The sequence below is a fragment of the Arvicola amphibius genome, chromosome 1, assembly GCF_903992535.2.
Source record: "Arvicola amphibius chromosome 1, mArvAmp1.2, whole genome shotgun sequence".
In the NCBI taxonomy this organism is placed as follows: Eukaryota; Metazoa; Chordata; class Mammalia; order Rodentia; family Cricetidae; genus Arvicola; species Arvicola amphibius.
The window spans coordinates 186472543-186499421 of NC_052047.1; the positions used below are offsets into that span (position 1 = coordinate 186472543).

Sequence of the window (26879 nt, forward strand, 5' to 3'; positions counted from 1 at the left end):
AAGATGGATTTCATCATTTTATTTGTAATGGCATGGGTTTGAAAACGGGAAGATAATTTCACAAGAGTCCACTTTCCTACCTAGACAACTTTTCCTTTAGACTGCTACACCCCCTTATCTTTTTTTTTTTTTTTTGGTAATTTTTTCAAGCCAGGGTTTCTCTGTAGTTTTGGTGCCTGTCCTGGAACTAGCTCTTGTAGACCAGGCTGACCTCGAACTCAGAGATCCGCCTGCCTCTGCCTCCCGAGTGCTGGGATTAAAGGCATGTGCCACCACTGCCTGGCTTTCCACCCCCTTATCTTGATGAACGGCAATGTTTGATTCAATCACAAAGCAGGTAAGACATACAAACAAATACAGGGTGGTTGAGATGGCATAGCTGGAAAAGCTAAAAGCACTTGCCATACAAGCCTGGTGCTGGAGCTCGGAACCCACTGTGGAAGGAGAGGAGTAACGTGTGAAAGCTGCCTGTCTCCATCCATGGGCTGTGGTGCTCACACACACATGCACACACCAGTTTAAAGGACACACAGCTGTAACGGTGGGAACAGACGCTTCTTAAAGATGCATCCTGGCTGGTGGTGGCTCAGCAGGGAAAAACTCTTGCTGGCAGGCCCTCCGGCATAGTTCTCTTCCGGGTGCCCACAGTGTGGAAGTGGAGAACCAATTTCCTAAAAGTCCCCTTCACCAAACATCACCAGGGCACCTCACCCCGTAGATACATAGGATGCAATATAAACAAAAGCATTCGAGGCGAAGTGGCAGTAATGGAAAATACATACAAACTGGCGAGTTACTGTGGTGGGCGCCTTTCTAGATGCAACTGGATGCCTTTCTAGATGCAACTGGACAGTGGCTACCCAGTGAAGAGTTCATCTCTGAGACATCCCAGAAAAGGCAAAGCTGCAGGGAGAGAGTCCAGTCTTTTTGCCTAGGAGCTGGATGAGGAAGGAATTTCTCACCAAGGGGCACACACAAGCCTTCTGAACTAGAGAACTACTTTAATCTCTGTGTGTGTTGCGGGTTGGGGTGGGTTGGGACAGGGTTTCCCTGTGTAGCCCTAGCTGTTTTTAGAACTAGGTTTGTAGATCAGGCTGGCCTCAGAGATCGGGCAGCCTCTGTCTGCCTCCCATCTCTGTCTCCTGGATGCTGGAATTAAAGGCACAGCACCATGCCTGATGACTGCAGAATTCACAGCAGTGCTGTGCGCTAAGAAACGGTGAGTGTTAGAGATGTAAATGACACTCCGTGAACGACTTTATGAGCGGGAGAGAGGAAAGAGTTCATGTCACAGGGAGGAAAATACATATGGGCGTTCATTTAAGACACACAGAATGAAATTCAGCGGATCAGTAAAGGAAGGTGTTAACAAACAAAACCATTAGACGGGTTGCAAGGACTCCAAGGTGACAAGGAGACCCAGCCTTGGGAAGGGTTTTGCTGGGCTGCAGGGTTGAAGGTCAGTCAGGGGGCGTGGCCTCGGCGCGCTGCTGCTCCTTAGCCGGGTCGAAGGATTATTCCAGGTCCAGGAGTGTGGAGATCGAGAGTCAGTGAGTAGCTTCTGGTCAGTCCCCCTCTGACCTCTGACTTGCCACAGGCCCACAGCGCCTCCCGCCCTGCTCCCACTTCTGGGCAGCCCAGTCGGCTTGCCTGTGCCTTGCTGAAGGCCTCAGCCCCCTTCCTCTCCGCCCTGTGTGTTGCTATCCCTCCATCTTGCCCTCAGCCCGGTCCCTTTCAGTGTGGTCACCCCGTTTAGCCTCTGTTCTCCCTTTTCAGTGTCCGCTCCCCGAGACGCTGAGATTCACAAGGACGTTCAGGTGAGGGTCCTAGGGATTGGCTGTGTGGGATTGCTGGTTTCCGGGAGTACTGCCAGCAAGCAGCTTCTGTTTGCAGAGCACGCTGGGTTTGGGCAGACCAGGGCGCGGGTTGGAGTTGGCCCTGAGCAAAGGCCAGTGGGCTGTAATTAAGAATGTGGCGGAGGCCTCGAGCTCTGAGCTCTGTTCTTTTCCTCCTGGCTTCCGGTCCTTGGCTGTTGCGTCAGAACTACTACGGGAATGTACTGAAGACTTTTGCAGACCTCCAGACTAATGCTTGTGTCACACCAGCCACGCTGGTCCCCAAGTACATCCGGGAAACTCTGAAGAATGTACACGAAGACGTGACTTCGAGGTAGAGTGTATAGACTGTTGCCACGAAGCCTCCAGACTGCAGTTTTCCCATACTTGTCACTAGCGAATTTAGCCCTATCTGTTGGCTACCCTTCTTCCCATATCTACTGTGAAACCCCAAAGCTCGGCACTGAGCTGCTTGCTTCTCTGCTGAAGACCCCTCAAAGATGCTCTCCATCCCTTCCCATTGCAGGAGACATTCAAGCTCCTTGGACCGTGGCAGACATTCAAGTGTTTAATAGAGTAGCTCACACTTTCTAAACAGTTGATCTTTGCCTAACATACATAGTATTGCCCACCCGGAGATCAGTTATAAAAGAGGGTACCTTACCCCCTGCCTCTCCAACACCTCACTGAAGTCTTCCTAGCATCATGGAACCTTCTTCCTCCCAACCACTGCCACACCTACTCCCAGTGATACTCACTGTCTGTCAATCATGGGAAAGGTTCCATACCTGTAGTTTTTACCTCTCAAGTTACAGTACCTGCACCTGGGGACAGGATGCCTTCCTTGTTCAGCAGACAGTGCCTTAGATGTATTTATTCAACACATATTTTAGACGGTTTTCTTGAGGCCTGCTACCTTGCGCAGTGCCCAGCAACACTGCTATGGCAGACATGGCCCTGGTTTAGTGGGAGAGACAAAATAGTAATGTAAGCGGGTGATGGAGGGACGGGGGGCAGGGGGAAGCATAGACTTACTGCCTGAGAATTTTCCAGTCTGTTTTTAAAACATGTCTTTCCCCCTTCTCAGGTATTATGGCTGTGGTCTGGTTGTCCCTGAGCGCCTGGAAAACTGCCAGCTTTTGGATCTGGGTTGTGGAAGTGGCAGAGACTGCTATATGCTTAGCCAGCTAGTTGGCGAGAAGGGACATGTCACTGGAATAGACATGACTAAGGCCCAGGTAAGGCAAAGATTTGGAGGAAAGGGAAGAGGTTTTCCCAGATCATTCTTTGAGGCTGGAAACTGCTTCCCGCTGTCCTTCACGGTGTTTAGGACGGCTGGGGTTTTGTTACTGTCATTTGTGCCTCTTGTGACCTAGAAGTTGAGGATGTTGACAATTAGTGAGTCTCCTGGAGAAGTCAGTCAGAGGTTTAACCTGATAGATGAGCAGTTCCCAGCGGCATTTCCTCTTCTCTGGTCGTCTCTGTCACTCAAGCAAGACTCACTTAGTTGGGAACTTCTGTCCCAAGCTGTGGCATATCCTACATGCCTCACGAATCTTGTACATCCATGCAGAATAACTCAGGGCAGAGAAAGCATATGGCATTAGCAATAGGACAGTTTTCAGAAAAAAAAAAGATTTATTTTTGAATGATGCTGATGACCAAATCTGTAGTTTTCTTTCTCTAGGTGGAAGTGGCTAAAACCTATCTTGAGTACCACATGAAGAAATTTGGTTTCCAGGCACCTAATGTGACTTTTATTCATGGCTGCATTGAGAAGCTGGCAGAGGCTGGGGCCCAGCAGGAGAGCTACGATATTGCTGTGTAGGTCTGCAGCCTTTCCGCTAAGAGCAAAGCCCATTTCATTTTGAGCACGCAAATGCTACCACTCTTTGATGAACTGACTCTTGTTTAAGGAATTAAACTAGGGGCCTAGAGAGATGGCTCAGTGGTTAAAAGCACTAGCTGTTTCTACGGGACCTGGGTTCAATTCCAGCACCCACATGGCAGCTCACAACCGTCTCCAGCTCCAGAGGATATGACCTGCTCACACAGAAATACAGGCAGGCAAAAGCACCAATGCACATGTAATAAAAATAAATATTTAAAAAAGTTTTAAAAAGAAAAAGGAATTACACTGAACTTAGCAGCCCTTCATAAAGGAATGAGGTCTCTGTAGTCTGTTAGCAACAAAGCACAGCTGCCTGAGAGAGAATTTAAAGTTGCCATGTGCGTCTTGCCTCTGGCACAACCATGTGACCAAGGATAGCTATGGATACAGCCCAACACAAAAGCACAAACTTAAATATCATTAGTTTTTTTTTTTGTCACTCAGTTGTGCAGATGTTGGTGTAAGAGTAGAAGACAGTGTCACGTTGCAACGTCAATCTATCTGCTCACCAAACTAAAGTCAGTGACTTCCCGGGCCAGCTAGTCCACAGACTGTGCTCCTGTAACACATACCCACCTCTTATCTGGAGTGTAATGGTGGGTTGTGTTGCCAGAAATTTGTATTGGAGCATTTCCAAATTGTGTGAGCATCAGCATGTACTCACCCAGGCTTTGATGATAGAACCCTCTGCACACTTAGGCTGTGTGATATACACAAAAGAGCCAGCCTATTGATACTAGGGCCCGATGAACAGAACATCGGATCAGTTCAGACCTAAGAGGTGATGCTCTCCAGGGCTGCAGTCATTCAAGATGTGTGAGCAGACGGTTTTACAGTGCTTTTTCTTGTAAGCAGAGTAAGTTCACCATAAACTAACGATAAAAAGTAAAGGCTAGTTGTCTTGTTCATGAAGTGTGGCGCACTGTGTGTCATCATACATGCTGTACTTTTCTACAGCTGGCAGCCAGTGAAGGTGTTGACTCCAACCTTGTTACAGACTCTTGGCTAACCTACTATGGTGTAGCTCTGGTTGCCGCTCTACTAGACAATAACAGACCTTATTGTAATCTTATGAGACTACCATCATGTTTTGAGACAGGGTCTCACTATGTAGTTAGTGGCTGACTGGGAACTTGCCATGTAGACCAGACTGACTGACCTTGAATGCACAGAGATCTTGGTTCCTGATTAAAGGCAGGCACCACCAGATTTAGCAATGACTATATTTTTTTTCATGGCAAATTATGGTGTTTTCTGTTTCTCATTTCCCTGAGTCATTGTTAAATCATGCCCAGGTGACAGGATTGGGATGTTTTTTTTTTCTTTTGATGCTGGGAATTGCACCCTAAAGAAGCATTTTATCATTGAGCTACACACCTAGCCTCAAATGAAAGTGCTAGGAAAGCTGCCTTTGAGGGACTTTGTCTGTTCTCATGTCTTGAACACCTCGCACGGCAGGCATCTGAGTCCAGGTTTGGTTTTGTTGCCTAGTGAGCATCGGGACAAAAATAAGAATCATGCTTCCCATTCATTTGTGCACTTTTGTTCTCCCTGGCTGCTTCTGATGTGTCTCAAACAACTTGCCTGTCTCCCTCATCTTGGGAAAAAGATGGGTATGATGAAGGAAAGAGAGCCAGGAAGAATCGGTAGCTTTGATGGTAAGATGGAAGCCTCATTTAGGGCTTACAGGATTTGAGTCCTTCAACATCTGTCCTTTTTCCTTATTTTTTTTTTTTTTAGATCCAACTGTGTTATCAACCTTGTTCCTGACAAAGAACAAGTGCTCCGGGAGGTGTATGACACGCTGAAGGTGAGGGAGAAGGAGATGGCTGGTCTTTAGACGCCAGAGAGGGCTGCCAGGATCATACACTCTTCCGCAACTAAGAATTCAAACTCTCGATTTATTAAGAAGGAGCCAGGTTGGCCATGGTGTAGAACCAGGGGTTCAAATCCTTTGCAATGTAGGGAGTTCAAGGCCAACTTCAACTCTATGTGATGTTGATTCAACAAAAAAAGTACACAAAAGGGGGGGTGTGTGAAGTGGTGCTGGCGAAGTACTCTAGCCAGGGCTTATTTTTTCCTCTCAGGATATGGGTCATTGATTGTCAGAATATTTGCCTTCATTCCTGTTGCCCCTGGTTACTATTGACTGTGACTCGCAGGTGACACCTGCAGAGTCACCGGAACCTGTTGAGTCACTCTGAAAAGTCCCTAGGAATTTGCCTTTCCTCAAACAGACCCTGCTTTTCCGTGATACTATTTCCGATACCTTACCTTTGAAAACTCTAAGATGGACATTTTCTATGGAGGCCTTTGTAGAAGGGAAACTTCCATTTGCTCCCCAGCCTCCCTGCCTATGAACGGGTTTGTTTCATGGTGCTAGAGAACACTGGGATTTGGAGGGCTGAAGGTGAAGTTCAGGGGCAGACATGTGCAGACACAGGGCTCAACTCAGGGCACTGCAATAAGAATTGTGGGATGTTTGGCTTAAGGAGCTATTCTACAGCTTAGATAGAAGTATCTCTAAAGGGCTGGGCTGGGGGTCAGTGGTTAAGGGCACGGGCTGTTCTCCCAGAGCACCCAGGTTCAACTCCCAGCACCCACATGGTGACCTCCAACCAGCTGTCATTCCAGTTCTAGGAGCTTGATGCCCTCTTCTGGTCCCCAAGGGTACCAGGGCACAGACATACATGCAGGCAAACACACAGACCTATTTTTGTAGTTATTTGTAAAATTACAAAATAAAAATTTATAGTTATCTATGTAAGAATGATCCCATGCTGTTTCAAGGATGCCATCTTGTATACCAGCTCATGATATTCACTGAGATCAACTAAGAGACGCTAAACATTACTATAGAATGTAGATATCCATGCTTTTGAAATTAGCTAACTCCTTCAATTCCTGCTGACTCCTTTGACCTATATGTTAAGGATATATAAAAATTTTATTATGTAATAACATCACTGTAATTTTCTGTCTTTTTGTTTTTGAGACAAATTTTCTTTGTGATCCCTGGCTCTTCTGGAATTCATGATGTATACCAGGCTGGCCTTGAACTCAGAAATCCCCCTACCTCTGCCTTGTAAGTGCTGAGATTAAAGGTGTGTACTATTACTGCCCAGCTTCATTACTATAACATTTTTCTTCCTCCCTCCCTCCCTTCTTTTCTCTCTCACTCTTTTTTTTTTTCCAAGACAGGGTTTCTCTGTAGCCCTAGTTGTCCTGGAACTCTTTCTGTAGACCAGGCTGGCCTTGAACTCACAGAGCTCCCCCTGCCTCTGCCTCCCAAGTGCTGGGATCAAAGACCCGCACCCTACCACCTGGCTCGGTTACTGTAATTTTCGAGAGTTAGACCATTAATTCTGTAGATGTGCCTATTAGTCGTCTGGATACCTAGGGCTGTGTTCTGTTTGGATTGGCTAAAAATTTAGGCAACCTGAATGTATTTAGGAGAAACACTCATTTTTTCCCTTCCTGTGTTCTTGTTTATTTAAAAACTTTTTAAAAATTACTTATTTATATGTATGAATGTTTTGCCTATATGCACACATGTGAACCGCATGTGTGTCTGGTGAGCACAGAGATCAGAACTGTACTTACAGATGGTGTTGACTGAACTTGGTTCCTCCACTGATGTGGGAAGGTCTTCTGTTTGAGTTGATTTCATTGGTTAATAAAGAAACTGCCTGGCCCATTAGTTCCAGCCTCTTACTCACATCTTGATTAACCCATATCTAATAATTTGTGTAGAACCACAAAGTGGTGCCTTACCGGGAAGATTCTAGCGTATGTCCATCTTGGGCTGGAGCTTCATCGCGTCTGACCCAGAGAGCAGAGGCATGGCGATTTATTAACTTCCCTTCCCAGCATTCTGTTCAGTCTACTCCACCCACTTAAGGGCTGGCCAATTAAATGAGCCAGGCAGTTTCTTTATTAACCAATGAAATCAACTCAAACAGAAGACCCTCCCACATCACTCCACATCAGTGGTTCTCAACCTGTGGGTTGAGGCCTCTTTGGGGGTTGCGTATCAGATGTTTACATTACTATTCGTGATAGTAGCAAAATTACAGTTATGAAAAAGTAATGAAATAACTTTATGGTTGGGGTCCCCACAACATGAGGTGCTAGGTTGAGAACCTCTGTTCTAATCTATTTGAATCCTCACATTGTTATTTATTTAGAATTTTCCTGATAAGACAGATCCTTTATGTTACTGTATGTTTTTGAGATGTGGTCTCTCACTGAAGGTGGAACTCACCAAGTTTCTGGTTGATCAGCTTCAGGGACTTAGGTATTGGCCCCTTCAGAGCTGAGTCAGAGATGTAAACTACGCCTGGTTTTTGTGGGTGCTGAAGACCAGAACTCAGCAGGCACTCACATGGCAAGCACTTTACCCACAATCCATCTCTTCATCCTAGTACGTTTCCATATGTGCAAATAGTATACACAGATGGTATTCACGCTCCCTTTGTCCTCTCATGCTGCTCCACTTCCTGATAACACCCTCCTTTCTGAGTATTAGAAAGGAACTTCATGTTGGATAGGACACAGAGCAATTAAACACCTCTGTCCCCGTGTGTTGATTTTAATGAGCAGGATAGCTGTTACTTGTTCAAAGGTCAACCTGGTCAGTCTCAGGTCAAACACTGGAATTTTGAAGTTGGTCTCCTGGACTCATCAATTTTTTGTTGTTGTTGTCGTTATCTGGGATCAATGTAATCTTTAACCTTGCTCAAATGTGCCCTGCTCTTTTTCAGTACGGTGGGGAACTATATTTCAGTGACGTCTATGCTAACCTTGAAGTGCCGGAAGACATCAAGTCACACAAGGTTTTATGGGGTGTGTGTTCTTGCTTCATTCCCATCATTGATTATTGACTAGTGTAGAGTTCCCATCCTGCAAGAAAGCTGGGGTGAGACCACAGGATGGGAGAGCAAGTGGAGTGCGGCCAGAAGGTTCTATTCTTTTTCTGCTACCCAGAAACAATGTGAGGGCTGGTGAGACAGCTCAGTGGGTGAAGGAGCTTGTGGCTCAGGGCCATCCATCCGAGTTCGATTCCTGGAACTCATGTAAAGGTGGAAGCAGAGAACATTCCACAGAGCTGTCCTCTGACCTGTACCTGTCCACTGTGGCAATATGCCCACATGACCTCTCCTACCGCTGTAAACAAGCTTTTTAAAAAAGTGATATAATCTCAAGCAATTTAATTAATCTATCATTGGTCTTCTAAGCTATAAATTGAAAATAATAACAGACTACTATAAAAAGCTATTTTGAAGAATAAATGAGATAGAGTATTTATTCTTTTCTAGTCACTTGAGAGTCTCTGGAAGTTGAGGAGACAAATGCATGCTCAGTCAGTCGGACTGGAAAACAGCAGTGTTTGCATTTAAACGGGAAGTGGTGGCCATGCCCCATCTCAGTTCTTTGGAGATAAAGCAAGAGGATCAGTGCTCATCAAGGCTGGCACAGGCTACATGATGAGACATAGTCTCAAAAAAAAAATCTTACTTTTAAAATAGATTATCAGGGCCGGTCTATGAGATGACTCAGTAGGTAAATCACTTTCCTTACATGCCCGATGAGCTGAATTCAATCCTCAGAGCACGGAGAGACTAGACCTCTGTGCTCCATATATGCCCTGTGGTGTTTGTGTCTCACCCAAGAATGTGTATGTTTGCACATATATATACATATATACATATAGATATATATGTGCATACACACACACACACACACACACACACACACGCGCAAGAGATGGCTCATGGGTACAGCCACTTGCTGCCAAACCTGACAACCTAAATTTGCTCCCCGGAATGCCCGTGGCAGAAGGAGTGAAGCAACTCCTGAGAGCTGTCATCTGGCCCACACGTGCACTGCGGTATGGGCTGTCTCTCATACATGCAGCAGACAAACAAACATATAAAATATATGTGTACATAAATAAGCCAAGTATTGGCTTCTAGCACTTAGGAGGCAGAGGCAGGCAGATCTCTAAAAGTTCAAGGCCTGGCCTACATAGAAAGTTCCAGGCCAGCCAGGGCTACATAGTGAGAGTCTATCTCCAAAAAAGTAAGACAATAAATAAGTAAAATAATTAAAACAGAACATTTAAAAAATACAAAATGTATTTCCTAAGTCCAAATTTTTTTTAAATTTTATGTATGTGGGTATTTTTTGTGTCTTTTTAATTGATATTTATTGAGCTCTACATTTTTCTCTGCTCCTCTCCCTGCCTCTCCCCTCCCCCTTTCAACCTTCCCCCAAGGTCCCCATGCTCCCAATTTACTCAGGAGATCTTGTCTTTTTCTACTTTCTACTTCCCATGTAGATTAGATCTAAGTCTCTCTTAGTGTCCTCATTGTTGTCTAAGTTCTCTGGGATTGTGGTTTGTAGGCTGGCTTTCTTTGCTTTATGTTTAAAAACCACCTATGAGTGAGTACATGTGATAATTGTCTTTCTGTGTCTGGGTTACCTCACTCAAAATAATGTTTTCTAGTTCCAGCCATTTTTTTGCAAAATTCAAGCTGTCATAATTTTTTTCTGCTGTGTAGTACTCCATTGTGTAAATGTACCACATTTTCCTTATCCATTCTTTGGTCAAGGGGCATTTAGGTTGTTTCCAGGTTCTGGCTATGATAAACAAAGCTGCTATGAACATAGTTGAGCACATGTCCTTGTAGCATGATTGAGCATCCTTTACGTATATACCCAAAAGTGGTATTACTAGGTCTTGAGGAAGGTTGTTTCCTAATTTTCTGAGAAATCGCCACACTGACATCCAAAGGGGTTGTACCAGCTTGCATTCTCACCAGCAATGCGGAAGTGTTCCCCTTTCCCCACAACCTCTCCTAAGTCCAAATATTTTTTTTCTTTTATGTATGTGGGTATTTTGCCTGCATGTAGGTCTGTGCACCAAATGTGTGGCTGGTACCTGTGGAAGCCATATGAGGGTGTCCAATCTTCTAAAACTGGACTTACAGACAATTGTGAACTGCTATGTGGGTGCTGGGAGTCAAACCTGGGTCCTCTAGAAGAGCAGCCAGTGCTCTTGGTCTCAGACCCATCTCCCCAGGTCTAGTCTAAACATGTATAAACAGTCATATACGGCTGTGTTGCTCTGCTTCTTCATGTTTATTTGCCGGTAACCATTAGTTTGTCTCCAACTTATTGATGTGACACATAAAACGCGTATGTATATCTTTGCACTTGAAAATAATCTGTAAAAACGCCTTGTGAACATTAGTGGTGGTTATTCTAGTAATAGACTATGAGATTCATCTAGAGCTAGGAGGCGGGTTTCATGCCATTTTATTCCCATTAACAGCCCTTTCAGAGTATGACTGAGCACGCACACAGGATTGTGATTGTGTCTTAGTAGAACCGACACATCATGACTGTCCTGAAAACGATTCTCAGAGACCTCTAGCTAACAAATTCTGGATTTAATCACTACTCTTTAGGCCTCATGGATACTTCCAGGCCCTGTGTTTTGTTTTAAATTTATAATAATTATTTTTTTCTTTTAGTTTTTGATTTTTCAAGAGAGACAAGGTTTCTCTGTGTAGTCTTGGCTGTCTTGGAATTTGCTTTGTAGACCAGACAGGTCTCGAACTCACAGAGATTTTCCTGCCTCTGCCTCCTGAGTGCTAGGATTAAAGGTGTTTGCCACTCCATTTGCTTTTACGCAGTGCTGGGGATCAAATCTCGGACTTTGAACCTGCTAGGTAAGCGACTAAGCTACATTCTTAGCTCTTGTGGTTTTGTCTTTTTGAGAAAGGGTCTCAGACTCACCTGGGATGCCCTTGGACTCCTCATTGTCTTGCCTCTATCTTCCACCTGCTGGGATTACAGGTGGGCACCTCCATGGGCAGTTAGGTCCCACATCTATACTATGTCCTAGCTAATTGTACAGGCTATAAATTTCCATAATGCTGCTGTATTGATTGCTCTGTAATTTTTCTTTTAAGGCGAATGCCTGGGTGGCGCTTTGTACTGGAAGGATCTTGCCATCATTGCCCAAAAAATTGGATTCTGCCCTCCACGTTTGGTCACTGCCAATCTCATTACAATTCAAAACAAGGAACTAGAACGTGTTCTTGGTAAGAAACAACAGCAGAGATTCTGATGCGGTGGGAATGGTTTCAGTTCAGTGGTTAGTTAATTTAATTAGTGATTCTTTTTTAAAAGATTGGTATTAGTGTTTTGCCTGCATGCATGTCTGTGTGAGGGTGTCAGGTCCCCTGGAACTGGAATTACAGACAGTTGTGAGCTGCCATGTTGTGGGTGCTGGGAACTGAACCCAGGTCCTCTGGAAGAGCAGTCGGTGCTCTAACTGCTCTCTAGGCCCCTTCAATGAGTGATTCCTAGGAAGGGGAACTGTATCACCTGGAAGCCTCCATCCTGTCTCCTGAGTGATTTCAGCCCCTCCCTCAGAGTGATAATTAATGAAGTGTTTGGAAAGACTGAGGCACCCACAGAGACAACTGATGGCGTACCGTGAGGAAATCACCTGTGCGGCATCCTCCTGTGTTGAATGCAGCTGGGGTGCAGGAAGTGAGCCCTGTGTGTCTGCTTTCAGGGGACTGTCGCTTTGTGTCCGCCACGTTTCGACTCTTCAAACTCCCTAAGACAGGACAAGCTAAAAGATGCCAAGCTGTTTACACAGGAGGTATCACAGGGCATGAAAAAGAACTAATCTTCGATGCAAATTTCACATTCAAGGTAAACAGCAACAACATTAACAACTGCTCATGGGGTAGCAGTGTGGCTCAGTGGTAGCGCACTCACCAGCCTGCTCAAGGCCCATGTTCCATCTTCAGCAAGTGGGCTGGGCAAGGCTGGTATCCATTGTGTCTGCAGCATTCTTTCTGCTTTTGCCCTTGTAGCACCCCCTGACCCCCACCCCGCCCCCCACTACAGTACCTTTCTTGGATCTTGAGTTTAACCCTAAATTGCTTTTCACTATTCTGATGTTGATTGGTTTGTGTGTAATTTTGTTTTTTTCCTTAATTGAAGTTTTCATTTTACTTCCAGTAGAATAGTAAACTTTTTTAACTTCTTTTTTAATTGATTTTTATTGAGCTCTACATTTTTCTCTGCCCCTTTCCTGCCTTTCCCCTCCCCCAATGCTCCCAATTTACTCAGGAGATCTTGTCTTTTTCTACTTTCTACTTCCCATGTAGATTATACCTATGTAAGTCTCTCTTAGTGTCCTCATTGTTGTCTAAGTTCTCTGGGATTGTGGTTTGTAGGCTGGCTTTCTTTGCTTTATGTTTAAAAACCACCTATGAGTGAGTACATGTGATAATTGTCTTTCTGTGTCTGGGTTACCTCACTCAAAATAATGTTTTCTAGCTCCATCCATTTTTTTTGCAAAATTCAAGCTGTCATTATTTTTTTCTGCTGTGTAGTACTCCATTGTGTAAATGTACCACATTTTCCTTATCCATTCTTTGGTCAAGGGGCATTTAGGTTGTTTCCAGGTTCTGGCTATGATAAACAAAGCTGCTATGAACATAGTTGAGCACATGTCCTTGTGGCACGATTGAGCATCTTTTGAGTATATACCCAAAAGTGGTATTACTGGGTCTTGAGGAAGATTGTTTCCTAATTTTCTGAGAAATCACCACACTGACATCCAAAGGGGTTGTACCAGCTTGCATTCTCACCAGCAATGCAGAAGTGTTCCCCTTTCCCCACAACCTCTCCAGCATAAGTTGTCATTAGTGTTTTTGATCTTGGCCATTCTTACAGGTGTAAGATGGAATCTCAGAGTTGTTTTGATTTGCATTTCTCCGATGACTAAGGATGTTGAACATTTCCTTAAGTGTCTTTCAGCCATTTTAGATTCCTCTGTTGAGAATTCTGTTTAGGTCTGTACTCCATTTTTTTTTTATTGGATTATGTGCTCTTTTGGTGTCCAATTTCTTGAGTTCTTTGTATATTTTGGAGATCAGACCTCTGTCTGATGTGGGATTAGTGAAGATCTTTTCCCATCCTGTAGGCTGTCATTTTGTCTTGTTGACCATGTTTTTTGCTTTACAGAAGCTTTTCAGTTTCAGGAGGTCCCATTTATTGTTTCTCTCAGTGTCTGTGCTGCTGGGGTTATATTTAGGAAGTGGTTCCCTGTGCCAGTGTGTTCAAGTGTACTTCCCACTTTCTCTTTTGTAAGGTTCAGTGTGGCTGGCTTCATGTTGAGGTCTTTGATCTATTTGGATTTGAGTTTTGTGCATGGTGATAGATATGGGTCTATTTTCATTCCTCTATATGTTGATATTCAGTTATGCCAGCACCACTTGTTAAATATGCTCCAATCCTGGGGCCTCTGGAAGAGCAGCAGGTTCTCCTCACTACTAAACCATCTCTTCAGCCCCCATCTTTAGTTTTGACATAACCTCTAAAAATTTTAAGATTACTTTTCATTTAGTTTTTATCATCTTTTAACTTAGATGTAGTTGTAGGGGTTGTACAAGTTTTGTAAATTACCAATCTTATTATTTTTTTAAAAAATGATTTAAATACCAGTTTAAAGCAGACTCCTATTTATGATTATTTTTTGAATTGAACTGGGTATCATGCATGTCTTTAATCCCAGTACTTGGGAATTAGATGCAGGAGGATCTCTAAGAGTTGGAGGCTAACCTGATCTCAAAATAATAACAACAAACAAAACCAGAAAAATTATATTACCTAGGACTTCCAGTTAGTGTGTAAAATAAACCAACTCAGAAGTTTATTTAGAGGATCTGAAGAGATGGCTCAGTGCTAAGATCATTTGCTGTGCTTGCAGAGGGCCTAAGTTTGGTTCCCAGCCCTACGTCGTATCTTATGACTACCCTTAATTCCAGTTCTGTTGGATCTTGCAACCTGAATTAACATACTGGAATTCACCAGCTGGAATACCAAGTGACCCACTGTTTCTGAACAATTCACTTTAGTTTAGATTTGATATGGAAGGACTGTCAGGGAAAAAGAAAGACTCCCAACAAATGATCAAACCAAACCACTGCCAGAAGCCAATGCCTTCCAGATCTAGAGCAAACAATCAGAAAGGCCAGAAACCTAAAAACTTTCAGAACCAGCAGACAAAACCAGATAGTCAACAGATAGGATCCCTACAGCAAGGGCAGAAGAAACAATGGCTGCTATCAAAAGCAGGAGAGAGCCCAGTCTAGGACCCATCAGTAGCCACCGGGGAGGCAATACAGGATATTTAGACACACGGTCCTCATTGTGCAGTTTCTGTTTTGTTAAAGCACAATCCGAGGCTGAGAATGCAGCTCGGTTGGTAGGGCGCTTGCCTGGCATGCATGAAGCTGACATTTAATCCACACTGCATGGAAGCAGCTGTGGTGGCACATCCTGTCTGTCATCCCGGCATGTGGTAGGCAGAGGCAGGAGGATCAGAAATTCAAGTGTTCATCCCACCGATCAAGAATAATACCGCGGCCACAGTTTAAAGCTAAATTTGAAGCAAGCTTTACATATATGTATGTGTCTGTATGTACTGGCCGGGTGGGTGGGCTCTGGTTTACATATATGTATGTGTCTGTATGTACTGGCCGGGTGGGGGGCTCTGGTTCACATATATGTATATGTCTGTATGTACTGGCCGGGTGGGGGGCTCTGGCCAGGTCCATACTCAGGCTCCTGGAAAATGGCCGAGAATCAAGTATGGTCTGGGCTTTAAGGAAAACCCATAATTGGTGCATTTCCCTGCAGGTACAATCAGGATGTAGTGGCATTTCAATTGTATTTTAATAAAAATTAAATTTTCCTGAGGATCAGAAGAGTAAAACAGCCACACTGGTTAGCCTTACAGACCAGGCAGCAATGACACACACCTTTAATCCCAGTAGCCACACTAGTTTGCCATAGAAACCAGGCAGTAGTGGTGCACGCTCTTAATCCCAGAACTGGAGAGGATTCTAAAACAGGAGGAGACAGCTCTCAAATACAGTATCATTCGAAGATTCCCAGGGGCAGGATCACCATTTTGGACTGAGGTGGAGGTAAGAGCCAGTGGCTGGCTGCTTTGCTTTTCGGATCTTCAGGTTGAACCCCAATTTCTCTCTCTGAGTTTTTTTTTTTAAATTGTGCTTCATCAGGGATAAGCATATATCCTGACACACCTCCAGCCCACATGTGATCAAGCACATCCGGTACAGATGGGGCAAACAAACTTGTTTAGGGGAGTGAAAACATGGGACTTATTGTCTTCCATAAACAGCAGCCTCCAGCATTTCCGGAACTGTCTGTCCTGGGGCAAGGGTCTGGCAGGTCAGAAGCATTTTTGTTTCATGGATCTCTATGGCACAGTAATTAAAACTTAAAATGTAATGTTGGCTCTCACACAAGGTCATTTTTGGGTACGTAGCAATTTTGCAGCCAGCCTAAATGGCATTAGACACAGTCCAAAAGAAAGGAAGAAAGGAAGGAAGTGAGGGAGGGAGGAAGGAACGAAGGAAGGAAGGAAGGAAGGAAGGAAGGAAGGAAGGAAGGAAGGAAGGAAGGAAGGAAAAAATCTTACTGAAAATTCTCTATTGGGTATGGCGGAACCCATTTGCAATCTGAGCATCTGTGAGGAGGCTTAGAAGAATTGCAGGTTCAAGGCCAGCTTGGGATATAAGTGAGTTCCAAATCAGCTTGGGATACACCATTGGATTTTGTCTTTAAATTTTAGAAGGGAGTCAAAGAGATGGTCCAGTGCTTGCTGTCCAACCACTAGGACCGGAGTTCAGATCCCAGCTCCACATGCCAAGCCAGGTGTCCTGATACATAGATCATACCAGCACCAAGGCCGAGTCAGGAGAGCTGCTGGGGCTCACTCACTGCCAGCCGGCTAAGAACACCACGTTCCGGGGAGAGTGCCTGAAGGAATAGACAGATAGCAAAAGGAGACTCACCCAGTGCTTTCTTCTGGCCTCTGCCCATGCATAGGCAACATGCCCTCAAACATGTGTGCATACAATCATACAGAAATGCTTTTTTAAAAAATTAAAAAGCAAAAAAAAAAAAGAAAAAGAAAATATTTACTGAGTACCATGCATCGCTTTATGGCAGCGGCTCTCAGCCTTCCCGGCGCTGCGACCCTTTAATCCACTGCCTCATGCCAGGGGCCCCAGCCATTGAATTGCATCGTCGCTACTTCAGAACTGTGATTTTGCTACTGTTAGGAATCGTAACGTAAATATCTGTGTTTCTGATGGTCTTAGGCGGCCCCCATGAAAGGATCATTTGACCGCAAAGGGTCATGACCCACATGTTGAGAAGCACTTTACATAACCCATTTGCCAAGCATCTTGGGATTCAGAGAAATACACTTCAGAAACAAGCGCTCCAGTGGAGCTCCCATTTAGCTGGTCACTCTGAAAACGCATTAAACACTAGGGGCAGGGAGTGCCCTTTATAGCACTGTCACCTAAGAAACATTGGTTAGCTGACCGTGCAAATACACGTGACATCAGCAGAGGGGTCTGACGACGACCAGAGAAGAGCGCCTTAGAAGGCCTGTGTGGCCCCTTCCCTGAAATGTCACACAGTAGTAAGCTGGCCTGGCGAGATGGCTCAGCAGGGAAGAGGGCTTGCCTGGAACAGCCTGGCAACCTGAGTTTGGTTTCTGGAACCAGGACTGCAGTGACGTTTTTTGCTGTTCATTTTGTGCTGCCCTGTAGAAAGGCGAGGCAGTCGAAGTGGATGGAGACACAGCAGCTGTCTTGAAGAACTCACGTTTCGCTCAGGATTTTCTCTTCACACCTGTTGGAGCCGAGCTGCCAGCTACCCGGAGCTGTTCTGGATTAGAAACAAAGGTTTGTTTCACTTTCAGTCCCATATTTCAAACAGGTCTCTTAAAACAGCAACAAGCTGCAGGCTCTGCTAAAACAAAACAACAGTTTTCTTTGCGGCGGGCTACCTCAGCTAATATAGCTAAATGATTTGACTTGACAAATTCTTTTTATTTAAAGATTTATTTTTATTTTATGTGTTTGGGTGTTTTGTCTGCATGTTATGTCTTTGTACTGTGAATCCCTTGGAACTGAAATTACCGACGATTGGTAGCTGCCGTGTGGTTGCTGGGAATCAAAGCTGGGTCCTCTAGAAGACCTTAACCATGGAGCCATCTCTCCAGCCCCTAAATCCTTTCCCCCCTAATTCTTCACAAGTCTATAGTAGTCTTTGAGTTTCTGGAATATCTGTGAGTTAAATGAATAGAAGGTGTCTGCAATCGCCTGTAATTGTGTTTGAATATATACTTTCTTGGGAAACTGTTGCTTTGATCAAGTTCTCAAAGGAGTCCAGACACCAAAAAGGTAAAGAGTTACACAAAAACATGTTACATTCTGGACTCAGTACCACATACCCATATATAATTCTGGTGACCAAGAATGAAGGGGAGCATTACTTAAATCCAGGAGTTCAAGACCAACATGGGCAACAAAGGAAGACCTTGTTTCAAAAACAAGCAAAACAAATCCAAACCCCAGGTGAACGTTATAAATGACTTATATTTCCTTCTGGTAATCACCAATTCTAAGATAAAATTAAGTAATTCTTACCAATTTAACCACTTAAAAACTTAGCACAGATTTTTAAAAATTATTATTTTATTTTGTCTCTATGGGTATTTTGTCTACATGTATGCCTGTGCACCACATTTGTGCCTAGTGCGTACAGAGACCAGAAGAGAGCATCCAGTTCCCCTGGGACTGGAGTTGTAGACAGTTGTGAGCTGCCATGTGGGTGCTGGGACTTGCGTCTGTGTCCTCTAGAAGAGCAGCCAGGGCTGAGTCATCTCTCCAGGACTAAAAACGTTTTTGTTTTTGTTTCAATATTTTTAATTAATTTCTTTATCTGTTATTAGTGCATGTGCACGCGCATCACTGCATGTGCAGAGGCCAGAGGATGGCTTGTGTGAGTAGCTGCTCTCTCCATTGTACGGAGTTGAGGGATTAAACTCAGGTTGTTAGCTTTAACAGCAAGCTGCTTTCTGCTGAGTATTTTGTCGGCTCCCTATCTTATGCTTTTAGAAATGTATGACTCAGTGGCGTTTAGTTCACAGACATCAACACTCTCTACTTCCAAAACTCTCAACAAAACAAAAACAAAACAAAACAAGGCCAGGGCAGTGGTGGCCCGCACGTCTTTAATCCTAGCACTCGGGAGTCGGAAGCAGGCAGATCTCTGTGAGTTCGAGGCCAGTCTGGTCTATAGAGTTAGTTCCAGAACAGTCAGGACTGTTATACAGAGAAACACTGTCTTGAAAAACAAAGCCCAAAAAACCAAAATGTTCACCACCCCAGGCCCAGTGAGCAGCTGTCTCCTTGCGCTGGTTCTCAGCAGTGGCTGGCCGGCTTCCACTATGTGCTTCTGCTTCCTTTGGACATTTGATATAGGCAAACTCATATACATATGGTCTTTTTGTAGCTGACTTTTTCGCCTATGTTTCCAAAGCTGCTTCTTCAATTGGAGTGTGCATCAGTCCTTCCCTCGTCTTGGCACAGGCTAGAACACATTGTTTAGCGTCCTCTTGATGTGCTGTCCCCTTCTTGGAGACTGTCAATAGTGCTATTAGGGACATGAATATGCAAATTTGTTTGAGTTTCTGCTTTCAAAGATTTTGCATCTATACCTAAGAATGGAATTATTTTGTTTACATTCCTAACTTTTGGTGGCTTTTGATGTTTGTTTGTTTGTGGTTTTGAGACAGCGTCTCACTATGTAGCCCTGACCAGCCTGGAACTCAGGGTGTAGACCAGTTCTTCTTAAGCTCATGGAGAACCACTTGTCCCTGCCTCTGGGGCACAGAGATGAAAGGGAGCATGCTACCATGATCGGGCATATTCCTAGCTTGTCAACAGCCAGCGAGCTGTTTCTCAGAGCAGCTGGACCGCTTTGCATCCCTAGCCCTGTCTCCGGGGCAGTCCTTTTGCCAGTCACCGCACCCTGCAAGAGCAGGAACAGAATTGAATCTCCAAGTTTTGCTTATGCAGAAGGCAGGTGATCTGGGAAGGCCGTGGCCTGATACCTTAAAAACTGCTTTCTCTTATCTGCAGCCAGCAGCTTTAGCAGCGCAGCGAGAGCAAAGGCCATCATTCCTCCAGCATTCTTGTTCCTCTTGTCAGGTGGCCAGCCTTGTCCCTGAGCTCTATGATGTCAGTGCCTCTGTCCTTATCATCTCTTACCCTCTTCCCTTGTTCTCTGAACATCTGGGCCAACTCTAGTCAGTTTCTTCCTTTATTGTCCTTGTCTCCTCCAGGGCCATCTGGCCTAGGGAGGTAACTCGGAACAAAGAGGCCACTAGCAAGAGCATGGCCATGCTGACTCCTTTCTGTCATATGAGGTACAAATGTGCCTTTAGAATGCAGACTATAAGGGTGTCCTCATCCGTCTCTCCAGACCCACTGTGAGTAGCAACCCATGAAGTCCGCACTGACAAACAGTAGATTCTTCTGCTGTGCAGCCAGTGGTTAGCGTGGCTTCTCCTCAGTATGGGAGTTCTTCAGAATAAGGCGGTACACACCAGTGCATACCCTCTGAAACAGCAGAAAGTTGTGCTAAGAAAGATTTTTAATAAAGGAAAGCTAGGAAGGCCTCCTGGACACTGGAAGGTTCAGGAGCCAAAGGCAAGAAAAGACAGATGGGAAGTGAAAAAATCGGCCCTCCCTTCCATGATTTTATGGACCATCTTAACCTGTATTAAGGTCTATTTTATTCATTTGGCTTTTTAAATCTTACTTATTCTCTTTTTTTTTTTTTTTGAGACAGAATTTCTCTGTGTAATACAGTCCTGACTGTCCTGAAATTCACTTTGTAGACCAGGCTGGTCTCAAACTCACAGAGATCTGCCTGCCTCTGCCTCCCGAGTGCTGGGATTAAAGGAGTGCGCCACCACCGCCTGGCCTATTCAGTTGTTTTCTAATGTTAGATTTTCTAAAATTTTATTTTATGCATATGGATGTTTTGCCTTATGGATGTATGTTCTCCACATATGTACCTGGAGCCCACAGAGGTCAGAAGAGGGCACCTGGCCCCCAGGAACTAGAGTTAAGATGGTTGTGGGGCACCCTGTGGGAGCTGGGAACCGAGCCTGGGCCAGCAAGTTGTATGGCTTTGATTTGAGTTTCTTCCTAGTTTAATAATCTTGAACCTTTCTCCACGCTTAGTGGCTGATCGCTTATCTTCTTTAAAGAAATGTCTCATCACGTTGTGGCCCACTTTTAAATTGGGTTGGTTGTCATTTGCTATTGAGTTTTTATTATTATTTATTTTACATACCAATCCCAGTTCCTCCTCCCTCCTCTCTTCCTGCTTCCCCCACCTACCTCTCACTCTGCTCCTCAGAGAGGGTAAGGCCTCCCCTGGGAAGTCAATTAAGTTTGTCCCATCACCTTGTTGAGGCAAGACCAAGCTTCCCCTCCTACCCAACCCCAAGCCTAGGTTGAGTAAGTAAGGCCTCTCTCCATAGAGAATTGGGCTCCACAAAGTCAGTTCATACATCAGGCTTAGATCCTGGTCCCACTGCCAGTGGCTCCACATTCTGCCCAACCACATCACTGTCACCTGCATTCAGGGGGGCTAGTTTGGTCCTATACAGGTTCCCCAGCTGTCAGTCCAGTGTTACTGAGCTCCCACTAGCTCAAGTCAGCTGATTCTGTGGGTTTCCCTATCATGGTCCTGACCCCTTTGTTCAAATTATTACTCCTCCCTCTCTTTGGTTTAAGAGTTTAAAAAAAATATATGTTTATCAGAGAAACCCTGTCTCGAAAAACCAATATATATATATATATGTTTATATTCTGTTTTGTTTTGTGGTGCTGGGGTTAAACCCGGGGCCTTACACACCACAGGCAATCTCTGACCACTCATCTATACCCCAGACTTGTACATGTTTGTTCTCAATACCAGGCCTTCTCAGATATATATTTTGTTACTGTCTTGATAGTGTTCCTGGCTGCACAAAACGTCTTAATTTAAGTTTGGGTCACGTCTAAGAACCTATTGTCGAATCTGTTATGAAGATTCTCTTACTCTTTTATGCTTTGCTTTCACATTTTAGGATTTAGTTTAGTATAAATATTGAGGTAGGGTGATGGTATATGTGGCCTGTTGCTTGCATGGGTGACCCTTTTCCATGTGATGCTCATGTATTTGATCTTATGATGACTCTGTCAGGGTTGCAAACAAGGATACAAGGTGCCTTTAGGAAGCCCTTGGGCACAGTGGGTCAGAGTTTACTATGGCCAGGTCACCACATCCACTTGTGCCAGTCCGCAGGGAACATGTGGTAGAGGTTCTATGCAGGTCTTAAACAAATTCAAGGAGGCTGAGCGTGAAAACGTTTTCTGAAGATGGCTCATGGCCAGTGGCGGTGGGGTCGCTCATGATTTCCTAGACAGGTGACAGGCATTCATTTAGACAGGCTCCCTCATCAGTAAGTCCTGCATTCTAGCCAAAAGTAAAAAGATTTATTATTTATCTTATGTGTATGAGCGGTTTGGCTGCATGTATGCATGTATGTCTGTGCACTATGTGTATGTCTGGTGCTTGTAGAGGTTAGACTCCCTTGGAACTAGAGTTACAGATGGTTGTGACCCACCATTGTAGGTGCTGGGAACCTAGTCTACCTAAAGCGAAAATTTAAGGTAGAAGTGTGACCCTTCTTTTTGTTTTCTTTTGAGATAGTTTTCTGTTGCCCAGATTGGCATGAACTCCTGATCATCCTGTCTCTGCCTCCCAAATTCGGGATTGCAGACATGGAGCATCATGCTAGGTTCAACGTGACTACTTCTGGTTGGGGAAGGAGTGAGTCCCAGGGATAAGGGGAAAAAAGCCCAGAAAACAGCCATGAGGACTGGTCCGTGTCCATGTGTGCACACATGGACTGGTCTGTGTTTGTGTGTGCACATGTGGGCTGGTCTGTGTCCATGTGTGCACTTGTGGGCCAGTCTGTGTTCATGTGTGCACATGTGGGCTGGTTCATGTCCATGTGTGCACATGTGGGCTGGTCCGTGTCCGTGTGTGCACATGTGGGCTGGTCCGTGTCCATGTGTGCACTTGTGGGCCGGTCTGTGTTCATGTGTGCACATGTGGGCTGGTCCGTGTCCATGTGTGCACATGTGGGCTGGTCCGTGTCCGTGTGTGCACTTGTGGGCTAGTCAGTAACTACCTCCCTGTGGGTATGCAGACTGACCACATTTCTTCTACAGCCCTTACCTCCTCTCCCTTCTCATTCTAGCCCCCTATTGCCTAGTAACTTAAAGCATCCAATAAAAATGTATGTAGCCATATATGGGAGACAAGCCAAAGATGTATAAAAGCTCAACCTTGAAACTTTTGGGGACTGTAGTATTTTCATAATAATTTCCTAGAAACCTGTGGGCATAATGAACAATTTTCTGGTAGAAGCTTTGGGGTCTTGCTTCTTGACTACAGAGCCTGTAACATTTCATTTCAAATATGAGCTAGTCCAGATTTTACTTTGTTTATTAAATAATTATTATTTATCCACTATTTTGAAATGTTGCCTTGCATCATATCTTTCTTTCTTTCTTTCTTTCTTTTTTTCTTTCTTTCTTTCTTTCTTCCTTCCTTCCTTCCTTCCTTCCTTCCTTCCTTTCTTTCTTTCTTTTTTGGTTGTTTGTTTTTCGAGACAAGATTTCTCTGTGTAGTAAACAGGCAAAGAGAGAGTGTTTCCTTCTTCTATCCCTTTTAGTACCCTTTTTAGATACTTCCAGAAGATGTGTGGACCAGATTAAAATGTGAATCTATTCAAAGTTCTTAATAATGATTGGTTCTTCTCACTTCGAATTATTTCATCAAGAAAAAAACCCTCACAAGTACACCCAGATATTTGCATTTCAATAAATTTGAGATGTAGTCAATTTGATTTCTAAAGAAAAAAAAAGATTTCTCTGTGTAACAGCCCTAGCTGTCTTGGAACTTGTTCTGTAGACCAGGCTGGTCTTGAACTCACAGAGATCCACTGCCTCTATCCTTCCCTGCTCCCATGCTGGGATTAAAAGTGTGCACCACCACCACCCAGCTCCAAGACCAATTTTTATACAACAGTCTATCTCATGTGCCTTCTTCTGCCACAGTACACCCTGATCCTGCAAAGGGTGTTAGCACTGTGCTGGCAGCACGTTATAAGGCCATTTTTTCAACTTGTAAAGAACTTCTACAGAACAGTAGAAGTGCTGTATGAGAAGAGACCGGATACTTATGCAAATAATAACAATGTGGATCAAGACGTAATCCACCTCTTCTGTCCTAGTCACCAGAACAAAACTGACAATTTAGCATATCCCCTACAAAAAGGGTAAGAAACTGACGAGGCATTAATTTGGGTTTGCTAATAGCCCCACTTACAGCACACACACACCAAACTATGAAAAAATCCCACTAAAGACCACAATGATGATTGGATGCCTAAATGCAAATTCCTTACAAAACAGGGGCTACCAGGGTTCACCGAGATGAATAAGGACCAGGTTGGAAGAGCTGCAAACACCTAATACTATAGCAAGAAATAACTAGCCTGCTTGGGGGCACAGCTACTTGAAACTACCACATTGTCCCCATCTCTGCATTTATTTATTATTTGTTTTGATTATTTTTGAGATGGGCTTGCCTTGTGGCCCAATCTAGTCTTGAACTCACCATTCTCCTGCCTCTACTTTACCAGGTGCTGAGGTTACAGGTGTGAGTATTTGGATTTAGTGCTTACAGTAAATGAAATCATAGGGCAGTCTGTCTTTGTATTAACTCTGTAGAATCTATATACACAGCTTGGAAATGATGGTCTTTGGGGCAGGAGCACTCATAAGGATCAGATATTCAGATAGAAATTATTAATGTCCTCCAGGGATTTCAGCCTAACCAACTGAGATGAGCCTCATAAGGTTTGAATCTGTTGCTTTTGTGAGCTTTCCTTTCTCTCCACTGTAGGCAGAGTTTCCATCTAGACCTCCGATCAGCTCTGTCTTGCCAGCCACTGCCCAAATAACTACACAGAGAGTTATTTCTAAGTTTACATGCTCGGCCAATAGCTTAGGCTTGTTTTTCACCAGCTCTTATAACTTAAATCAACCCATGTCTATTAATCTAAGGCTTGTTTACCTCATGTACACACTTCCCATCCTGCTTGCTCTGCATCCCATGGCATCTCCTCTGACTCCAGTCTTTTTCTTCCCAGCATTCTCTTAGTCTGGTTCTCCCACGTAACCTTATCCTGTGCTGTTATCGGCCAATCAGCTCTTTATTAACCAATGAGAGTAACACATATTTACAGTGTGCAAAGATTATTCCATGGCACACACCAAGCCTGCTGCCTAAGGGTTCTGTGGCAGACAAAGTGTTGTAATGTGTTTGGGCATTACCCCTAACGGCACGTCCTGGGAAGTGGATGCGCTGGGTATTGTTGTCAGCCTGGCACAGGTTCTCAGAGCCTTGACAGTAAAGCCAGTCTGTGCCTGTCTCTCTTTCCACCGTGCCATCCGTGGTGTGTGTTCTTTGTACACCGCCCAGTCATTCTCTAGGTTTCGTGTGGCTTGTTGGAGGAGCTGTGGGCAGGTGGTGCCATCCCGGCCTGCCCTGATGCTTTTGTTGTCTCGCTTATCAGTACGCCAGCCTGATGGCTCGTTCTGCTCTCTACTTCTGTGCATTTTTTTGGTGTGTCCTGTCAGTGCACACATCGGGGTGATGGGTTGTTTTTCTGTTTTGTTTTGTTTTGTTTGAGGACTAATTAACTGTCAACTCCATGCACCTCAGGTCACTGTCCGTGACGCCTGCTGCGAGACATCTCCAGCCACATTCCTAGTCCTAGGGTTGGTGGATCCATCTTGTTTTGGCATTAATACTGGGTCACAGAATTTCCTCACCTTCCTAGGAAATGCAGTTCCTCTTGTGTAGGTTTAAGATCTTTCCCAAAAGCCTTATGAGACTCCAGTCTCCACAGGGTAGCCGGCCCGAAGCAGATCATGCCACCTTTACTCTCTTGCTGCCTTAACCTGCCTCCGTTTCTTCTCTGTCACTTTGATTTGTCTCTCTTTCCTGTCAGACCTGGTGATCTCACCCTGTCCCAGCCATCTTCCATCTGTCCCAGGTTGGCAATAGCCTGACCTGTATCCGAAACATCCTGTCGAATGCGGATGGGGGACAAAGGACCATGCCATTCTCCAGGAGTGTTTCTGACAGCTTGTTTTCCATTTCTGCACATGGAAATGCCTTCTGGGTCCTGAAATACTGGGTGAGTGCTTTCCGCTTCTCGGTTCAGGCAGTGCCCTGGGCTTCCCTGATGCTTCTTACAGAACGCTTGTGTTCTGGCAGGTGTTCCCCGATCCGGCCGTGTCTGATCCATGCCCAATGGTGATCCAGTCTGGAGTCTAGTGATCTCTTCAGTTGTTGCGGGCACAATACAGGTGCTGCCTAAGGGCCACAGGAGTTGACACCGTTACTCATTTTCTCAGCTCATTTCCCACCAGAGAAATGCCCCGGCCTCCATGTTCCAGGCGCTCACTTTTCAGACTCAGTGTGATGTTGCCTGCAGGATCTGTGGCTTCCACAGAAGCACAGTATCACGTGGGTGGTTTCTTGAGTGGACAGCCTTCTCACACTGGTGCACACGGTGCCTTCCTGTTGGTCAAGTGAAAAGACAAAGGCTCATAGCACAGAGTAGCGGATCTCCATTCGCAGCCTGTTCCTCCTTCAAGCCTCTCTCCCCAGGTATTCTAGCCTCCCGCACCCCACTCTCACTGCAGGGTGACAGCTCGGACCCATTTCTCATCTCACTCTTTGTTTCCATCCCACCCAGCAGCAGGCTAGGACCTCAGACTCGGCATCATGTCTTCCCACTTTAGGAGGGAGGTTAGAGGCTTAGAGAGAGGTAGACACACACACTAGCTCTCAAGTCGTGGCTCTTCCAGCTTTGTTTGCTGCCAGCTGGGCATCAGCTAGGAACAGCTGTGTGACCCAGAGACATGGCCTTGCACTCTTTTGAAGGAGGAGATACTTATCATTTTCCTGAAGGAATTTGATGATAAGCCCTGGGGTACTGAGCGCAGGCAATTGTCCTCCATCAGCTGCCATGGGGGCGTGAATGATGCCAGTTTGTGGGTGATGCTGATTTGCTACAGATTGGCTTA

At 44.8% G+C, this 26879-nt stretch overlaps 1 protein-coding gene and 1 long non-coding RNA gene across 5 annotated transcripts in view; one reads left to right on the forward strand and one right to left on the reverse strand.

Annotated features, from left to right (window-relative positions):
• Positions 1–4: 4 nt before the first annotated feature.
• Positions 5–7553, reverse strand: LOC119811095. 2 transcript variants are annotated; one of them, XR_005284934.2, is made up of 2 exons: positions 7501–7553; positions 5–3207 (listed from the first exon to the last, which is right to left on the reverse strand). It is a non-coding gene; the product is annotated as an uncharacterized LOC119811095 (long non-coding RNA). The 2 variants fall into 2 exon arrangements; XR_005284933.2 differs by having other exon boundaries at positions 5–3413; positions 7501–7541.
• The window catches only part of As3mt (arsenite methyltransferase), a 30054-nt gene continuing 3371 nt past the window's right edge, over positions 197–26879 (forward strand). Inside the window, exons 1-10 of one of the 3 annotated variants that reach the window (XM_038324663.2) lie at positions 1413–1550; positions 1777–1817; positions 2042–2169; positions 2923–3073; positions 3523–3659; positions 5467–5536; positions 8490–8571; positions 11706–11837; positions 12317–12459; positions 17412–17546. In XM_038324663.2, coding sequence (XP_038180591.1) covers position 1550; positions 1777–1817; positions 2042–2169; positions 2923–3073; positions 3523–3659; positions 5467–5536; positions 8490–8571; positions 11706–11837; positions 12317–12459; positions 17412–17546 — 1020 coding nt within the window. In that variant the 5' untranslated portion in view covers positions 1413–1549. The other 2 variants (XM_038324648.2, XM_038324655.2) reach the window with 2 other exon arrangements.